At 37.4% G+C, this 20,161-nt stretch overlaps 1 protein-coding gene across 1 annotated transcript in view; it reads right to left on the bottom strand.

Annotated features, from left to right (window-relative positions):
• The window catches only part of LOC127454388 (threonylcarbamoyladenosine tRNA methylthiotransferase-like), a 594,560-nt gene that overhangs the window by 351,449 nt on the left and 222,950 nt on the right, over positions 1-20,161 (bottom strand). The window contains exon 6 of the mRNA XM_051721568.1: positions 16,473-16,521. Coding sequence (XP_051577528.1) covers positions 16,473-16,521 — 49 coding nt within the window. The remainder of the gene's footprint in view (positions 1-16,472; positions 16,522-20,161) is intronic.

Raw genomic sequence — 20,161 nt, 5'->3', positions numbered from 1 at the left:
GTAAAGTGCCAGAGAAGTGACACAAAATGACAGGGTTGCTTCAGTAAATGTGCTTTTCATGTCAATTTGCTTTTTAAAACACTATCGGTTAGGTTTAGGTATTGGTTAAAGGAAAGGATGCCTGTTTTGTTCAGCTCTCGTTTATATTTTTGAACACTATTGGTTAGGTTTAGGTTAAAGTTTTGGGTTAGGGAGGTATGTTTTACTTATTAAATTAGCTTTTTAAATTTGAAATTTACCTTAAAATCATCATCTGATTACAACATCTTTTCACTCGCTTTTTGTGCCCCCTTGACCATTTCACTGGGAAACTTGTACTGAAGCATGTTATTTTGGTATGCAAAAACGTCGCCATTGTTACGGGAATTTCATGAGATCAGGCTGTGTAATTGTCATGAGCTCGGCTCATGAATATTAATTAAATAACGTAACATTCGCCCATTAGCCCTTGCCTGAAAGACAGGTAAGTGGGCGCTAGCCATAGTAGATTATTACTTACCGCGTTTGTTCAAAGTCCCAGTCCACTGCGTAAGTGACTGGTTGGTAGGGGCTTCTTCTGGGTTTCAAAGTCATTGCTTTATGAGATGGTCTATAATATTTTCTTTGCATAGTTGTCAAATGTCTTTGTAGACTCGCCAAAATAAAATTATTTCAAATAATGAGTTAGCAACTTGTAAGAGCATAAATCTGACCTCTTGATGCATAGTTTATTAGGAAATGTATTTAATAAAGCAAATAAAATAGAATAAAATAAAATGGATTTATTTGTATTTTTTAATATGCACTTTGAATATGTAATAATTCATTAAACAGACTGAGGGGAACAGTTGTCTATTATTATGGAATAGCATACTATAGAATTTTAAGGGCAAGCTTCTTAGCACCTCCTAATATTCAATACTTTGGGTGCAGTGCACTCACATATTGCATATTGTACACCCAAAATTCTGTCTTAATTAACTCACTTTCATATCATTACAAACCTGTGAGCGAATCATTTGTGATTAATTTTACAAATCAAAATAATCCAGCTCTTGAATTCAACTGATGTACTCAGTGATTCAGTCGCAACAGTTTACAGCTTATTTAAAGCTCTTAATTTCAAATAAAGCTGGCTAAAAAAGACGCATGGCTACTTTTGTTATTTTTTGGATGTTGTCACAATGAACTATGTCATTATATGGAAAGTTGCTTTATGAAAATACGTTTTGTTACTTTTATCCCATGTCAGCTTTACAGGTGAAGTATGTAACTGATGCACTACCAGTGTAACCAAAGGGAATTACAAAAATAAAATATGTTTTCTAACAACATTTGCTGACAGCCCTTAAAGTCACCACGCCCTTTCGCACTCTCTGATTCCCTATGAACAAACAGGCCATACTAAGTAAAAGGTTATAAACATTTAATATATATATATATATATATATATATATATATATATATATATATATATATATATATATATATATATATTTCATGCAGGTGTTTTTCAGAGGTTTCTTGGGATTTACAGCATAAGCATGTAACATAGCCACATAGGGACATGTTTTAACATTTTGTACTATGTACAAAATAATGTTTTATTGTTTATTTGTCATAGTGTTTTAATAGTATGTTTAACATGTTCTCATAAGTCCATTTTATATCTCTTTTAAAATTGCATTATATGTCTTTAAGAACTGCACAACCACCTGTCATGTGAGAGGTCACATGACAGAAAGGGAGTGAGTAGTACTGGATAAAAAGGAGCCAACGTGGCATGTTAGGGAAGGCCAAGTGGTATCACCTAACCCTGGGATATGATTAGACTCTGGAGTACTTCTGTGGATTATACCCTTTGGATTTACTTACCTTTGCCAGGACTACTTGCACTGTGGATTATAGTCACCTCCTTCACAAACTCTATCGGATTGTAAAAACACTGGTCAGCTAACTTTGGGACTTCAGACACTAAAACAACACAAAAGACTTTTCTTCATATATACTTAAAATCTGTATATACTCTGTGTTCATTTTAACAGTCTGTGGATACGTTTTAATATTGTGAAATGTTTGTTGTCTGTTTTTTTTGACGATGACTAATAGCAGCCGGTGCCAGCCAAACATCACTTCAGTCTATTACGATGGACTTCAGAGGATGAACTGATGCCAACTCCAACCATAAGACATGGGATACATCATATGCCACTACCTGAACCTTGGACTTAGGATAGACCTCACCGAAATTACTGGCCAGGTTGAACTGCGATGCACCTAATTGATCTCTGCCTGCATCACCTCGGTCTAATGACTACACTCTTATAATGGAATACATAGACTATCAATTAATTGCCAACAAAACCTTTCATCAGCCAACTAACAAGAACAACTGCATCTATGTGAACTTCTGCAGTTAATCCACGATGGACTTCAAAGACATTAGTCCTCATACAAAATCTTTGTTTAAACACTAACCCTTAACACTTACTTAGTTTAATGATTTTAAACCATGACTTGCACTATACATAAGTAATATTGGCATTATATTCATGATGTTAGCCAGAGGGGAACTGGCCCCCACAGGGAGCCTGGTTTCTCCCAAGGTTATTTTTCTCCATTAACCAACATCTTATGGAGTTTTGTGTTCATTGCCACAGTCTCCTTCGGCTTGCTCACTGAGGTTCTAAATACAATTATTATTTAATTACTTATTTTTAAACACAATTCACAGTCGTATTTTATCAAACTACACAATGATGACTAAACATTATAGATATTACAGTTTCATTTTCTGTTAATGCATGATTTTCTGTAAAGCTGCTTTGAAACAATGTGTGTTGTGAAAGGTGCTATACAAATATACAGGTGCATCTCAATAAATTAGAATGTCGTGGAAAAGTTCATTTATTTCAGTAATTCAACTCAAATTGTGAAACTCGTGTATTAAATAAATTCAATGCACACAGACTGAAGTAGTTTAAGTCTTTGGTTCTTTTAATTGTGGTGATTTTGGCTCACATTTAACAAAAACCCACCAATTCACTATCTCAAAAAATTAGAATACATCATAAGACCAATAAAAAAAAACATTTTTAGTGAATTGTTGGCCTTCTGGAAAGTATGTTCATTTACTGTATATGTACTCAATACTTGGTAGGGGCTCCTTTTTGCTTTAATTACTGCCTCAGTTCAGCGTGGCATGGAGGTGATCAGTTTGTGGCAAGGCTGAGGTGGTATGGAAGCCCAGGTTTCTTTGACAGTGGCCTTCAGCTCATCTGCATTTTTTGGTCTCTTGTTTCTCATTTTCCTCTTGACAATAACCCATAGATTCTCTATGGGGTTCAGGTCTGGTGAGTTTGCTGGCCAGTCAAGCACACCAACACCATGGTCATTTAACCAACTTTTGGTGCTTTTGGCAGTGTGGGCAGGTGCCAAATCCTGCTGGAAAATGAAATCAGCATCTTTAAAAAGCTGGTCAGCAGAAGGAAGCATGAAGTGCTCCAAAATTTCTTGGTAAACGGATACAGTGACTTTGGTTTTCAAAAAACACAATGGACCAACACCAGCAGATGACATTGCACCCCAAATCATCACAGACTGTGGAAACTTAACACTGGACTTCAAGCAACTTGGGCTATGAGCTTCTCCACCCTTCCTCAAGACTCTAGGACCTTGGTTTCCAAATGAAATACAAAACTTGCTCTCATCTGAAAAGAGGACTTTGGAACACTGGGTGACAGTCCAGTTCTTCTTCTCCTTAGCCCAGGTAAGATGCATCTGACGTTGTCTGTGGTTCAGGAGTGGCTTAACAAGAGGAATACGACAACTGTAGCCAAATTCCTTGACACGTCTGTGTGTGGTGGCTCTTGATGCCTTGACCCCAGCCTCAGTCCATTCCTTGTGAAGTTCACCCAAATTCTTGAATTGATTTTGCTTGACAATCCTCATAAGGCTGCAGTTCTCTCGGTTAGTTGTGCATCTTTTTCTTCCACACTTTTTCCTTCCACTCAACTTTCTGTTAACCTGCTTGGATACAGCACTCTGTGAACAGCCAGCTTCTTTGGCAATGAATGTTTGTGGCTTACCCTCCTTGTGAAGGGTGTCAATGAATGTCTTCTGGACAACTTTCAGATCAGCAGTCTTCCCCATGATTGTGTAGCCTAATGAACCAAACTGAGAGACCATTTTGAAGGCTCAGGAAACCTTTGCAGGTGTTTTGAGTTGATTAGCTGATTGGCATGTCACCATATTCTAATTTTTTGAGATAGTGAATTGGTGGGTTTTTGTTAAATGTGAGCCAAAATCATCACAATTAAAAGAACCAAAGACTTAAACTACTTCAGTCTGTGTGCATTGAATTTATTTAATACATGAGTTTCACAATTTGAGTTGAATTACTGAAATAAATGAACTTTTCCACGACATTCTAATTTATTGAGATGCACCTGTAAATGACTTGTAGTTTTTAAGAATCAGGCTGATCCGGGCTTGCATCATGGTTGGCGGAAGCTTACCATTCTTTAATGATTCCGTATAAATTTCTAGCAAATGTGGAGCCAATTCTGTAGCATAAGATCTAAAAAAAAACTCAGCTGCAAAACCATCTGACCCTGGAGCCTTGCCTGTAGGCAAAGCCTTAATGACCTCAGAATCAAGAGAATTTTTCTGAAGAAATTTCAAGAATTTTTTTCGTCAGTTTAGGAAGTTCTAATGGTTCCACAAAGTTTCTAATATCCTCATCAGTAGACAAAGACGTGGAACTATAGAGATCAAGATAGAATTCTTTAAAAGCATTATTAATATCAATGGCTGAGGTAAATATTTCAGCACCAGCAGATTTCACTGAGGGAATAGTAGAACAAGACTCTTTTATATATCTAGCCAGCAGTTTTCCTGCCTTGTCTCATGACTCAAAGTATGACTGTCTTGCCCTGAATAGCCAAAACTCCACCTTCCGCAACAAAATAGTATTATATCTGTATTTCAATCAGGTAAATTCTCTGAGGCCATCAGATGACATTCGGCACTTCAGCTCTGCCTCGGATGGAACATTCCCTTCCATCTCCAAGAGTTCTCGTGCTTTGGATTTTTTGATGAATGAGGCATACTGTATGATCCGACCCCTAAGAACTGCCTTAAGTGCCTCCCAAGCCACACCCACAGAGGATACTGAGGACCAGTTGGTCTGCATATAAACATTGATTTTAGCCTTTAACATTTGTTGGAAGTCAGGATTTTGCAAAAGGGATACATTAAAGCGCTAACTATATGATTTCTTTTTCTCTATATGTGGCAACACTTCTAAACTCACCAGAGCGTGATCTGAGACTAAGATGTTTCCAATTGAGCAATCAACAACAGATGAAATGAGGGACTTAAATATATATAAAAAATAAAAAAAAATCTATTCTAGAATAAATCTTATGGACTGATGAAAAAATTGTATAGTCCCTACCAGATGGGTTAAAAAAAAAAAGACCAAGATTTGTACACATCCTGTGAAGCGTCAATGTTGCTCTAGGGGGCTTGCACACTTTTGCTTCACTATGATCAAGGACTGAGTCCATCAAAATATTAAAGTCTCCTCCACATATTATATCATGAGGGATGCCAGCGGCTTGCAGCATCCCTTCAAGATCTATAAAAAAAAAAGCCCTGATCATCAACGTTAGGTGCGTAAATATGAGCCAAAATCAAATCAAATCAAATCAATCAAATCACTTTATTGTCACACAGCCATATACACAAGTGCAATGGTGTGTGAAATTCTTGGGTGCAGTTCCGATCAACATAGCAGTCGTGACAGTGATGACATATACCAATTTACAATAACATCAAATTAACACAACACAATTTAAACATCTGTTATACACATAATTACACTCAACAATATACAAATAATAACATACACTGTACAGTATACAATACGCTGTTTTTTTTTTTTTTTTTTTTACTATATAGATACACATTATTCAATAAAAATTAAAAATAAAAATATATATAAAAAGTATATATATATATATATATATATATATATATATATATATATATATATATATATATATATATATATAAAATGTACAGTATTGTACTGTATTGACATTCAGGCTGTCGGTTGATAGTCAGTTGTTAAGAGAGAACATAATATAATAATAACATAATTTATGACAGTCCGGTGTGAGATATAAGAGTAAGAGTAATAAAGTGCAGTGCTGATGTATTTGATTGTGGGAGATCAAGAGTTCAAAAGTCTGATTGCTTGGGGGAAGAAGCTATCATGGAGTCGGCTGGTGCGGGTCCTGATGCTGCGATACTGCCTACCTGATGGTAGCAGTGAGAACAGCCCATGGCTCGGGTGGCTGGAGTCTCTGATGATCCTCCAAGCTTTTTTCACACACCGCCTTGTATATATTTCCTGGAGGGAGGGAAGCTCACCTCCGATGATGTGTCTGGCAGTTCGCACCACCCTTTGCAGTGCTTTGCGGTTGTGGGCGGTGCTATTGCTGTACCAGGTGGAGATACAGCCAGTCAGGATGCTTTCTACAGTGCAGGTGTAGAACTGTGTGAGGATGTGGCGGTTCATTCCAAATGTGGCGGTTCATTCCAAATGTGGAATGAACCGCAATGAAATAAACCTTTGCCCCTGAATTTCTGTTAAAACAATAATGACTCTTCCTAATTTATTTTTAATCTGTTTGAGACATTTGAATTGTAGATGCTTACTTATCAGTGTAATGACTCCCCTGCTCTTACTTGAGCCAGCACTAAAGAAAACATGTCCACCCCATATCTTCCCAAATTTTTCAGCTTCCTGCAGGGAAAGATGCGTTTCTTGAAGAAACACTATATCATATTTCTTATGCTCAAGAAGAGAAATAACCTTCCTTCTTTTTATGGGGTGTCCCAACCCATTCACATTCCACGTGGAGAGAGACAATCCATTCATATTAACATTTGACATTTTGATATATTAGAAAAAATAGACTGTGTGTCAAAAATAAAATTATAAAGACCACATTCCAACATAAGTGCAACAATCAAACTTTGAACTTCCCCCACAACCAAACAAACAGAAAAAAAGAAAAATGTGCGCATTAACCCCACGCACAATAGCACCAACTGGTGTCCATCCCTCTAAACTCAAACAGTACATGTACGCCTACAAGAGCCCCCATGACAACTTTGCCACTGGATTGCTCAAGTCCAGTGTTTCTATACAAATTTTGTGAGACAGAATTACACAACAAAAGTAATCTATAAAACAAACTCCAGCCAATAGGCGGAACACAAAGAACATGCAGATCCATTCACAAAACTGTCCAGAAGGAGTGTTACTCCACAAAAAAAACCTCAGCCGCTAGGCAGAACCAGCACAAAAAGAAACAAAAATGGTGCTCAGTTCCTCAAATAGTCAAGAGAATGTTCAGTGAGTCGGCTCACTCGGCTGCAACGTGAGTACCACAAAATAACTTGCTCCATTGACTTTATGAAGGATAATGCTTGCTGTGGGCATGTGAATATTTTACGGCCATCCTTAGCATCTATTCTCAATTTGGCCGGGAACATAAGTGCAAAAGCGACCTTCCGTTGATGTAAGAGTTTCTTGCATTCCTTGAATCGATCATGTTTCTCTTGTCGAATTCGCAAAGTCTGGGAACAAGAAAATGCTGTGGTTCTTCCAAAAAAGCTTTCCTTTACTCCTCATCTAGCACAACACAAGATCTTTATCAGATGATCTCAGAAATTCAGCCAGAATTGATCGGGGCCTGTCTCCCTCAGCAGATCACTGAGCCAGAACCCTGTGAGCTCACTCGATTTCCAGCTTATGGCCTGTTATGTCAACAGGTTCGGAAAGAGCCCATCCAAGTATTTCACCATATCCTAGCCTCAGGAATTTCCGACGATTCGGACATTATTCCGCCGGCTACGGTTCTCCATATCCTCCAACTTCTCCCAGACATGCTCCAAATCCACCTTGGTCGCTAGCAGATTAGCAGATAATTCCCTCTCCGATGACTCCAGATAATCGATCTGTTTCTCGACATCCCCCACTCTTGTAACCATCTCAGTGAATTTAGTCTCCATGGCAGTGATCGTTTGACGTATTACAGCAAGATCCTCCAAGTCAGCAACAACCTTCATCAGGCAACGCCGACATGTTCAACATTTCTCGCCGAATTTCCCTCATTTCTCTGACCAAATCGACTCCCGGGCTTGGGGCCTGCTCAGGGGTGTCAGCTTGAGCAAGTAAGTGTATTTTAATGTCTCCAGAGCCCGAGGATTTTGAATTATTTGACATATTGTCCTCCTAGAACAGTTATGGAACAGAGTGTATCGAATCTCACCAGTTTATGTCATTAATAGTGTTAAAACTAGCAAAGTGCGCAGAGCTTGCCATTCACACATCCAAACCTTGCATGGCGTCATGTGACTCCCCTTGTTGTCTGCTGTTTATACTTTTGTACATACACCTTCAACTGGTAAATTCTCTCTTATTTTCACATAAGCACACTCACTCAGTTCAATCAGGATCCTCACTTTTAGTTTGTGTAACCCGGTCATGAGGCCAATCATTACAAGTATTTTGTAGTGTACTGTGATTTAAAACATTGATATATTTTACTCGCTTGTTTCTACTTCATCTGCACTGAACTTGAAAAAGGGTGATTCTGCTTCTTTATGTTCTCTGTCAGTCTTAAATAAAATATTGTTTACAAATACCACATATATGAAATTATTTATATGAATAGTATTTGTGATAATGTTTGATGGTTGCATCAAAAGCAGGTCGTAAGACTAGTGAAAAAAGACTGCCATGTGATGTGTTTGTCTGTGGGCTGGTTAAGTAGTAACATGGTCAGTTAGATCATTATTTTGACTTCAAGTCAGTGGAAGAGAGGCCGGACTCGGTACTGAGATTGGTTCCCAGTTTCCCTAGCTGAACAACGTGTCTGCCACAACAAGCAGCAAGGTGGAAAAGGGGTAAGTGTGTGGCTTTTCTGGGCTGCGATGTAAACTAAACTCTATTTGCTATTATATAAAAAGGGAAGAGCTGTTTGACATGTCAGGCCAAAACTACCTGTTTCAGTAAGAAATAAGTACTGCCCTCATCAAAACAGTTCACATGGACTTTAAATAATACTGTTCACCCTCCTCATACAAAGCTATCATTTGGAATTTAGAGTATCATATGACAATTCATATTAACTACTTCTATGGTGCTATTATTTATTTAAATTTTTTTAAGAGCATGACAACCTCTCAATCACTATAAAAAGTGTGATCTGGACATTTTGCTAAACCTCCTTTGTGTCTCAACTAAGGAAAAAGTATGAGGTTTGAATCTAAATCAGGGTGACTAAATGATGAAAATCTTAGTTTTTGGGGGGTGAACTCTCTCTTTGAGGCCTACCTCAAACAGTGCCACCACTTTTATTTGTTTTGTAGAATATCTGCTCATCCAAGAATAAATATGTACCAAAATGTCATTTTGGGTCTCTTCAAACAAAAAGGGTTGAGTAGCAATCTATAGTCACTTCTAAGAATTAGTGTGCCATTGTTGGACAGTCTTCATAAGCATGTTTACTGGAGCTGACCTGAGGAGGTAATATATATATATATATATATATATATATATATACCTACTCAAAATTATATAAAAAATATATATATATATATATATATATATATTATCTTCTCATATAATTTTGATGAGGTAAAATATATATATATATATATATATATATATATATATATATATACCTCTCAAAATTATATAAAAATATATATATATATATATATTTATTTATTTTTTTATCATTTTGTGAGAGAGACTGATAGCACTGCAGTGCCTGACCTCCTTTTGCTTTATAAGACATAAACCAATTTAATCCATAAAAGCCTATAAGATCTACAAAACTTTAGACTCTGCCCTGTCTAGATGAATCAGGTTCGAGAAAAAACGGCCATAGAGAGAAAACAGATGACGAAGAACTCTAATAAATTGACTTTTGCACTGTGGATTTATATAAAGAAGCCGTGGAGAATCTGATAACAAGTCAGCTAATGCCTCTCATCGTGTTAAAGGTTCACGCGGCTATCCTATTCGCCTGCACACATAACGGGTGAGATTTAATTACATCACTTGATTTCTGCATCCAGACACACGTGTAATCAAATCTGCTAAATTATTCATACAACCATCTATATGCAAATAATTGCTTGTAAAAAAGAGAAAAGATCCAAGGCAGACGTATAACATGTAATTTTCTGACTCACTGGCTCTGTGGAGTCATAGATCTAAAGGATTTGTTCTCATGTTTGGCTCGGTCCTCTGGGAAATGGAACAGGAGGACAATGATGTCATAAAAAGAAAGGCGCATCCTCACACAGGAGCCAAAAAGAATGTTAAATTATTTTTTATTTTTTTTTAAAAAAGAAAGAAAAAGAGGACTGAAACAAGTTATCCTTAAGTCCATTTTAGTTTTCCCTACATTTTTCACAATAATTTCCCACCAAGTTCTGGGAAAAGAGAACAGTCTAAAGCCAAGCACACACTACACGACTTGCAATCAGTGCCCTGTGTACACTTAACAACTCATTATAATCTGCCGCACAATTTCTCTTATTTATACTTATATTTAATCTTATCTAAACATAGTGGAGTACCTGTATTAACTGACAGATGTGTGTTTCATCGTGTAGTTTGCTAACTATGTTTTGAAACAGTTAATGTATATGATACAATATGCATATTATAATTCACAAACACTGCACATTTGTTTCTCTGGGGGGAAAAAAGATCTCAGCAAATATATCTGGAATGATTGTTTTATTTAGCTCCTTTAAAATCTTGTAACGCAGACTAATCAATCTCTGATCCATTAGTGTTTCTGAGCAGCTGTCAGTCAGAGTGATTGTGAATGAGCAGCCACTGATGGTGTCTGTGAGTGAGTGATTTATATCCCATCCACCCTAAAAACATCCATTCTCTTGCTCTGATATCAGCCCCCTGTCAGTCTCTTCTGATGCAGAGCATCTGTTTTCACAGTTACATCAGCTTTTCCCCTTGGAATCAACAGAGAAGCAATTCAACTTGTGTTGAAGTAAATTGAAGTCAGACTTTACGGGATGTAATTTTGATGCCTGTATATTTTACGGTGCATTACCGTCGTTTATATTATTAAATAATAAACTTGATATATTAACCTTCTGAAACTGTAAAAATCTGCTTTTCACTTTATAATGTATTGTTAATCACCGTTGTAATTACAGAAGGGCACATGATGACATGAAGTGCCCTTCCTGGAGCAATGACCAATAAACATGTAGAGACAGTGCTCAGTGTCACTCACACAAACACTAAACACCATCAGGGGAACACATGTGAAATTTAAATAATGCAGTAAACATTAACTAAACTGCATCAAATATAACACAGAACACCCCAAAGTGCATAACTTATATTAAAAATAAGAAGAAACATAACTATTCACAATAAAATATAATGAAATGTAATGGGTCACGCAGGGAATTCTGGGAACGCCGATTATTGTTTTTTACCATAATTTTAACAATAATTTACTGTAAAAAGTACATGTACTCTCTTGATAAACATAATATAAATGTTTACTATTAATTATACAGAAAATCATATTGTACATAAAAAAAAAAAATATTTGTACAAAATTTTACTGTAAAACTACATGTATTGTCTTTTTAAATATATTTAAAAATTTTACCATATATTTTAAGGTAACTACACGTTTACCAATGAACATTTTTTTTTTTTTTTTTTTTTTTTACTGTAGCATTTGTACAGTATTTTACTGTTAAAATGACGTTTTTTTTTTTTTTTTTTTTTTTTTTTTTTTTTTACTGTGTACCACATTCAGTTACATGAAAGCAGCTAAAAGTGAAAACTCTTTTACAGTGTATTAGCGGATGACATTAATGAGGGCAATAACAACTGAAGGTGTAATTTTCTTTTTTTAAGACAGCCATTTTGTCTGGAGTGTGCCTAAAAATGTCTGAAAATGCAGCTCACTAATGGGGCTTTTCCACTGCACGGTACGGATCGACTCGACTCTGATCGCTTTTTTGGGGTTTTCCACTGTGGATAGTTTTTTAGTACCACCTCGGTCGAGGTTCCAAGTGAGCCGAGCCCATACTAAATGTGACGTCAAAACCCTGCAGATCACTGATTGGTCAGAGAGAATCGTCACTACCAGCGTTACTGGATTTGCGACACGAGACATCAACCCACTAGTTTTAAAAGTTTGCAACAACGATATCAGTATAATTTGTTCACGCGACTTTCGAATTGTGAAAAGAAATGGCTGTGCGCAAAACCACACCGTGGTCAATAAACGAGCTGTAGATGTTCCTCTCGTTAGTAGCCGAGGAGAGGATCCAACGAGAGCTGGATGGGGCGACGCGAAACGAAAAAGACTTTCAGGAAGTGCCTCAGCTTTTTGGCTGAACACGGCTACCACCGGACCTACAAACAGTGTAGGAAAAAACTTAAGTGACTACAGAACCATCAAGGACTACAACAGCCAGAGTGGTTCAAACAGAAGAAAGTGGAAGTGGTTCGACCAAATGGATGCTATCTATGGCAATAGACAATCGAGCAATGGGAGGGAGAGTGCCCTGCTAGTGGAACGTTAACGTTCTAAAACAACCAGACCAATTTAACTGTTACACTTGTGTAAAATCACCATGCAACAACTGCTTTATGCAGCACAATGAGCTAGTAGCTAACAGCTAGCGGTCGTGCTATTGTTTATGATGATGTCACAGCAGTAGAGGCACCGCAACTATGATGATCAGCCTATAATCCCACACACACTGAGACGGCACTAAACTGCAGTGGAAAAGCAAGCTCAGAAAAGTAAAGCGAGCAGAGTTGAGTCGAACTGTAACATGTAGTGGAAAAGTGCCATACATTTTGGAAAAGGTTCTAAGTGTGTGACCAGCTACATTCAAAAAGTACATTAAAAGTAGCCTAACATTACAACTGCTACTCCCTTTGACAAGTGTTCAAGGCAATACACCTTCGAAAGCAGACGTGCAGTTAATGTTCCAAGACCAAAACAACACAAGGCTTCTCTCAGCAGCTAATTTGACCGCTGATGTGAATCTGTTCTTCCTTTAAAAGATTTTTCCTCATTTTTACGCTTGCTCTCTATATGTCCCTCTCCAACCGCTACGGTCTTGCACTGTGGGGGGTGAGACATGTTGTTCTCTCTTTCATGGTGCTGTAGTTTGATCAAGTGAACGGGCAGAGGTTCTGGTCAGCCTCTGGCCAGGAGAGCAGTTCTTTCGATCTGCCTTTCATCCTGATACACACAGCGGGAGGTGGAGGAGGGTTTCACCTTCACAACTCTTATTAGATAAAGAGGGACCCAGAACAAGAGAGACATTTCAAACTTCTAGACACAATTTGATTTTAATGTTTTTTGTTTTACCTTTGGGTATTGTGTAGTTGTCTGCTGTAATTAGTCAAAGCAACAAAGAAGTGTGTATATAGGTGTGAAACTGTGCTTGCTGAGGTAAATCCATGCTTTAATACATGCTGCAGTGAAGATTCAACACTGTGATGCACACAAAGCACCATTTCCAACACTTTCTTGCAATCCTACATGACTACATATAAAGTTTGTCAAGGTTTCTTGCACCAATACTCGAAATGTTGTGTTACACAAATTTCCACCCCTTCTCTGAGTCTTAGAATCAAAGATTAGATATTCTAATGAATTTCGAAATTACCTTCTGGTATGATAAAATAATCTCACTGAAAAATGGAAAGATTAATAAATTATGAAAGTTTGAAAAATAACGTATGGTAGAAAAAGTGTGAAAGAAAGTGCGAAAAAATTATGAAATACGAAAATGAGAAAATATACAATAGAGAAAGAATGAATGAAAAACAACAAAAAGTATGAAAGATAAAAAGTACAAACGTATAAAAGAACAAACGAAAGAAAGAATGTATGAAAGTCAGTTAAGTAAAACAATTAAAGAAAGAAAAAAGTATGGAAGAAAGAAAGTATAAAAGTTCAAAGAGAAAGAACAAGAAAAAAAAGAATGAAATAAAGGATGAAAGATAGAAAGTACAAAAGAAGATAAGAAAAAGAGCAATAGAATGTACGAAAAAAGTATGAAAGTATGAAGGTACAAAATAAAAAGAACGAAAGATAGAAAGTACAAATGTATGAAAGTATGAGGTACAAAAGAAAGAACGTAAGTATGAAAAAGAACAGAAGTACAAAAGAAATTACTAAACAAAGAATTCATGAAATAACGAACGAACGAACGAACAAACAAAAGAGCGAAAGAATGAACAAACGAAAGAACCTACAAAATAAATCCTGACTGAGCAGCACCAGCTTATTCTGCTGCAGGTCTAACACGCAGAAATCAAATATACCACTGTAATAATGCTGAAAAATTAGTGTTATTACAAGAATAAAGGGGGAGAGAACGAGAGAACCACAGCGGCGAAAACAAAAAGTGCTCGCTGGCAGCTCCTGACGTTCTCTCCCTACAGTCCCCTTTTGTCTAAAGCTGTCTTAGAGTGAATGTTCAAGGTCAGCGCTGGTACACAAACACGTGGGGCTCATATAACTTATTCTTTGTCTCTCGCTGGTGCTCCAGGTCTGTGCTGCAGTGATGGGACTGGCAGATTTTGTCTTTTAACCCTAAGCACCTGTGCCGGTGGCTCTGGTATCATCTGGATACATGTTCAACAGATCTATGGCTACAGGCTATTGTGTCAGCCCATGTGCAGGAGCCATGAGTGACCTCTTTAACATCTATAGCAGCAGGCTTGTTTAATGTTTACATACACACCCATAGACTTATGCCATACACAATTCCATTCTTGCATGTGTAGAATCAAACTCTTTCTCCATGTGTGTACATCCAAGATGTCCTCTGACCTAGGCGCAATTGGCCGATCGATCGGTGCATTCCTAGCCACAACTATCCAATTTATAATGGAAGTACACGAGTCTCTCATACTGTCATGTCTTGTGCAGGTTCAAACTATCAAAGTAATACTAGGCTTTGTACCTGCTCAGTCTAGAAAGTAATGAAAGAGAAAAAAGGAGAAAGAGAAATGAAAAAAAACTCTTCAGAGACAGACCGCCTGAAGGCAGTAGAAGCATAAGAGCTGTAGTCAGACAGCAAGGCAGAGCAATTATGATTTCTGCTATTTTTTTATTTATTTTTTTATTTTATTTTTTTTGGACCAGTAAGCCACAAACCACTAGAGGGATGACAAAAGAATGAGATACATCGAGCGGTGATGAATGTCTGCCAGGCAGCCAGAGATTTTCAAACAAACAATTATCAGAGTTGTAGGATCGTCTTATCTCCCAAGGCTGCAACTGCCTTTCAGTTTGAACTCCATGACTGTCGACAGGTTACTGTGGGCCATGAATGCATCCAATAAGTGTGAATATTTTATTTAAATTCAAACAGTGAGTATTTAGATGCATCTCCACATACAGGGGGTCCAAAAGCGAAAATTCAAGCATTTTATTTATTTATTTTTATTCAGTTTGATTCATCACAAAGTATACTATCAGCATAACAAATTGAGTGACAAGTTGCATTAAAAATTGTATTTCAGAATTGTTTAGTAGTACAGTTTGCCAGTACTATGACAACATGCACTCAATGATCCATGTTATCCTGCATTATGTAATATTGCAAAAAGCATCTTGTGTGCTTCAATGAAAGCATGGAACTGACCTTTTGCACAAAGGAGTTAACATGGTCAATATCAAAATAGGGTTATTTGAAACAGTGCAGAAATGTAACAAAAATGTGTAGCTTATTGTTTTTTGCTAACACACATTATTGTGTGCAAAACTGTTTGCTATTTTAGCTGTTATCTAAATTGTCCTTTTACTGGCGAGACTGTCACTCCAGACAGATGAACTTCCAGTTATGTGTTACCGACGTAATTTCGGTGGGTGGGTTTTTCTATATGTAAACAGACCCTTTCTGGTATCCTTGTGCATATTGTGCTAAAGTACCACATATATAATGCTTAAGTGCTGGGGTATACTTTATATATTTTTTTTTCACACGTTAACAGTGCAATGCCTTGCCCCATAGACTTCCACTCAAAGTGCATTGCTGTAAATGCTCAACATTAGTCACTCACTAATGTGAGTAAATTGGCTACTTCACTGAGAATATGTCAAACATGGCTTATCCAATCAGAACTATCCATTTTATAAAAACTCATCACCAAAGGTCAAATACAAGACATACTGGAAGTTCTTCAGGGAGAATCAAGACTATATTTCAGAGTTCATCAGAATGGTTTTCTATATCAACCGACATGAAAGGTGAACATGTGTCAGGTGAAAGGTGATACCCGGCTCAAACTGTTACACAAACTGTGCCAGAGTGAGACATACGGATGTATAAAGTGAGGAAGACAGAATTTTTTTTTTATTTTTTATCTAGCTCACCTTTGACAGCCTCATCCACAACCTCCACCACTCTGTCAATCTGCTGGACCTACATGTACAAAGAGAGAAAGTGACAGAATTAAGAACATGGAACTGTCATGTAAGATGAGGACATCAGTTTGCCCCTTTATAAGTTAGGTCATGATAATTTTATTAATGTGATCTGCACATATTAACCCTTCAGGGATTTCCAATGGCCAATTTAATCAAAGGCAATTCAACCAAGGGCTAAAGCGATTAATCGGAATAAAATCTAAATCCCGATATGATGTAGTGCAATGCTCAAACTACAATGGCTGTGATCAATTAAATAAATAGTCTGTACGTGCTGTTCACAGTGCTAACTGTGTGTGCGCAGCTCTGTTCTTTGTAGTATATTACACATATTTGAAGCACATGTGAGGCTAATAAGTGAGTGCATTAAATTTACAGCACTCTCGATTCACCAACTGCAAAATATATATTCAAAATATAAAAGTTACTGTCCACATCTACAGTAACCTCATGACATGGGGTTTGTGTGGACTGAAGAGTGAATGAGAGCACTTCTCTGCATTAAAAGGCCATTGTCAACTCTACTACAAAAAGAAATGTCTTCCTGACAGACTCTACAGACTAAAAATAATGGACAGGTCAACTGTGCGTAGATAGTTGTTTGTTTCATAGGATACATTCGTCAGCAGAAGCAATTAGGACGCTAGCACTTTTCTGTAGTCAGAGAGCACTTTTCATCAACATACTCATCTAACATAGACTCTCTGTGCCAATGCATTGATGAATTTAACAGTTGGATGTGCCGAAACTTCCTTCAGTTAAACAACAACAAGACAGAGGCCACTGTATTTGGCAACAAAGGTGAAATTCCCAAGGTGAACACATATCTTGACTCCAAGGGTCTAAAGACAAAAAATCAAGTAAGGAATCTTGGTGTCATTTGGAGTCACACCTTAGTTTCAGTAGTCACATCAAATCAATAACTAAATCAGCCTACTATCATCTCAAAAATATAGCAAGAATTAGATGTTTTGTATCCAGTGAAGAATTCGAGAAACTTGTTCATGAATTCATCACCAGTAGTGTGAATTAATGCAATGTACTTCTCACCGACCTTCCCAAAAAGACCATTAGACAGCTGCAGCTCATTCAGAATGCTGCTACTGAGCATATTACTCCAGAACTCAGGTCTTTACACTGGCTTCCAGTTACATTTAGAGCTGATTTTAAAGTACTATTACTCATTTATAAAACACTCAATGGCCTAGGACCAAAATACACTGCAAATATGCTTGTAGAATATAAACCTAACAGAGCTCTCAGATAATTACGATCAAGTCAGTTAGAAATACCAAGGGTTCACTCAAATGTAGCCACATTCAAATCCAGACTGAAAACACATCTGTTTAGCTGTGCATTTATTCACTTAGCAATTTGCTGTATTTACTGATTGTACTGCATCATTTTATTTCTCTATTCTTTTTTTTTTTTTTATCCATTTTAATAATTGTTACTTTTTAAAATTTATTTTATTACTTTTTATTCTTATTTCTTGTTCTTAATTGGTTTTAAAAATTATTATTTTTTTGTATATTCTTTATCATTTTTATGTAAAGCACTTTGAATTGCCATTGTGTATGAAATATGCTATATAAATAAACATGCCTTGCCTAACTGCCAATCCTAACTAATTTTGTGTAAAGGTTCTTTAAAAGGTATGCAGAGGAAATTTTCCATAACACCATTTTTGGACATGCACTATAGCAGTGCCACGATTACATGAATATGTTACGTAATCATTCAGTAATGTGGTATGCATTAAAGTACCATGGTCAGGGTACTTTTGAACAATGAATGTCCTTTACATTTTCAGTTGTTTATGATTAATGGAGAAGAATTTTTAAAATTTATTTTACAGAGATTGCATTCACAAAGACTAATGAAGGCTGATTAAATATTTTAGAGCTGCACATAACTAGAAATTATTAAGAAGCATACAGTGCATCCGGAAAGTATTCACAGCATTTCACTTTTTCCACATTTTGTTATGTTACAGCCTTATTCCAAAATGGATTAAATTTATTATTTTCCTCAAAATTCTACAAACAATACCCCATAATGACAACGTGAAAGAAGTGTGTTTGAAATCTTTGCAAATTTATTAGGAAAAAAAAAACGAAAAAAAAAAAACAAACAATCACGTACATAAGTATTCACAGCCTTTGCCATGACACTCAAAATTGAGCTCAGGTGCATCCTGTTTCCACTGATCATCCTTAAGATGTTTCTACAACTTGATTGGAGTCCACCTGTGGTAAATTCAGTTGACTGGACATGATTTTGAAAGACACACACCTGTCTATATAAGGTCCCACAGTTAACAGTGCATGTCAGAGCACAAACCAAGCCATGAAGTCAAAGGAATTGTCTGTAGACCTCCGAGACAGGATTGTATCAAGGCACAGATCTGGAGAAGGATGCAGAAAAATTTCTGCAGCATTGAAGGTTCCAATGAGCACGGTAGCCTCCATCATCCGTAAATGGAAGAAGTTTGGAACCACCAGGACTCTTCCTAGAGCTGGCCGCCCGGCCAAACTAAGTGATCGGGGGAGAAGGACCTTAGTCAGGGAGGTGACCAAGAACCCGATGGTCACTCTGACAGAGCTCCAACGTTTCTCTGTGGAGAGAGGAGAACCTTCCAGAAGAACAACCATCTCTGCAGCACTCCACCAATCAGGCCTGTATGGTAGAGTGGCCAGACGGAAGCCACTCCTCAGTAAAAGGCACACGACAGCCCACCAGGAGTTTGCCAAAAGGCACCAGAAGGACTCTCAGACCATGAGAAACAGAATTCACTGGTCTGATGAAACAAAGATTGAACTCACTGGCCTGAATGGCAAGCGTCATGTCTGGAGGAAACCAGGCACCGCTCATCACCTGGCCAATACCATCCCTACAGTGAAGCATGGTGGTGGCAGCATCATGCTGTGGGGATGTTTTCCAGCGGCAGGAACTGGGAGACAAGTCAGGATCGAAAGAAAGATGAATGCAGCAATGTACAGAGACATCCTTGATGAAAACCTGCTCCAGAGCGCTCTGGACCTCAGACTGGGGCGAAGGTTCATCTTCCAACAGGACAACGACCCAAAGCACACAGCCAAGATAACAAAGGAGTGGCTACGGGACAACTCTGTGAATGTCCTTGAGTGGCCCAGCCAGAGCCCAGACTTGAACCCAATTGAACATCTCTGGAGAGATCTGAAAATGGCTGTGCACCAACGCTCCCCATCCAACCTGATGGAGCTTGAGAGGTCCTGCAAAGAAGAATGGGAGAAACTGCCCAAAGATAGGTGTGCCAAGCTTGTAGCATCATACTCAAAAAGACTTGAGGCTGTCATTGGTGCCAAAGGTGCTTCAACAAAGTACTGAGCAAAGGCTGTGAATACTTATGTACATGTGATTTTTTTCGTTTTTTATTTTTAATAAATTTGCAAAGATTTCAAACACACTTCTTTCATGTTGTCATTATGGGGTATTGTTTGTAGAATTTTGAGGAAAATAATGAATTTAATCAATTTTTGAATAAGGCAGTAACATAACAAAATGTGGAAAAAGTGAAGCGCTGTGAATACTTTCACAGCAGAGACATCATTCCGGATGCACTGTACATTTCTGCAAATTCTAGGCAAAGGGTG

This window comes from Myxocyprinus asiaticus, chromosome 16 (assembly GCF_019703515.2).
Source record: "Myxocyprinus asiaticus isolate MX2 ecotype Aquarium Trade chromosome 16, UBuf_Myxa_2, whole genome shotgun sequence".
NCBI classification, from domain to species: Eukaryota; Metazoa; Chordata; class Actinopteri; order Cypriniformes; family Catostomidae; genus Myxocyprinus; species Myxocyprinus asiaticus.
The sequence above is the reverse complement of the archived record's forward strand: the minus strand, read 5'-3'. Positions and strand labels throughout refer to the sequence as shown.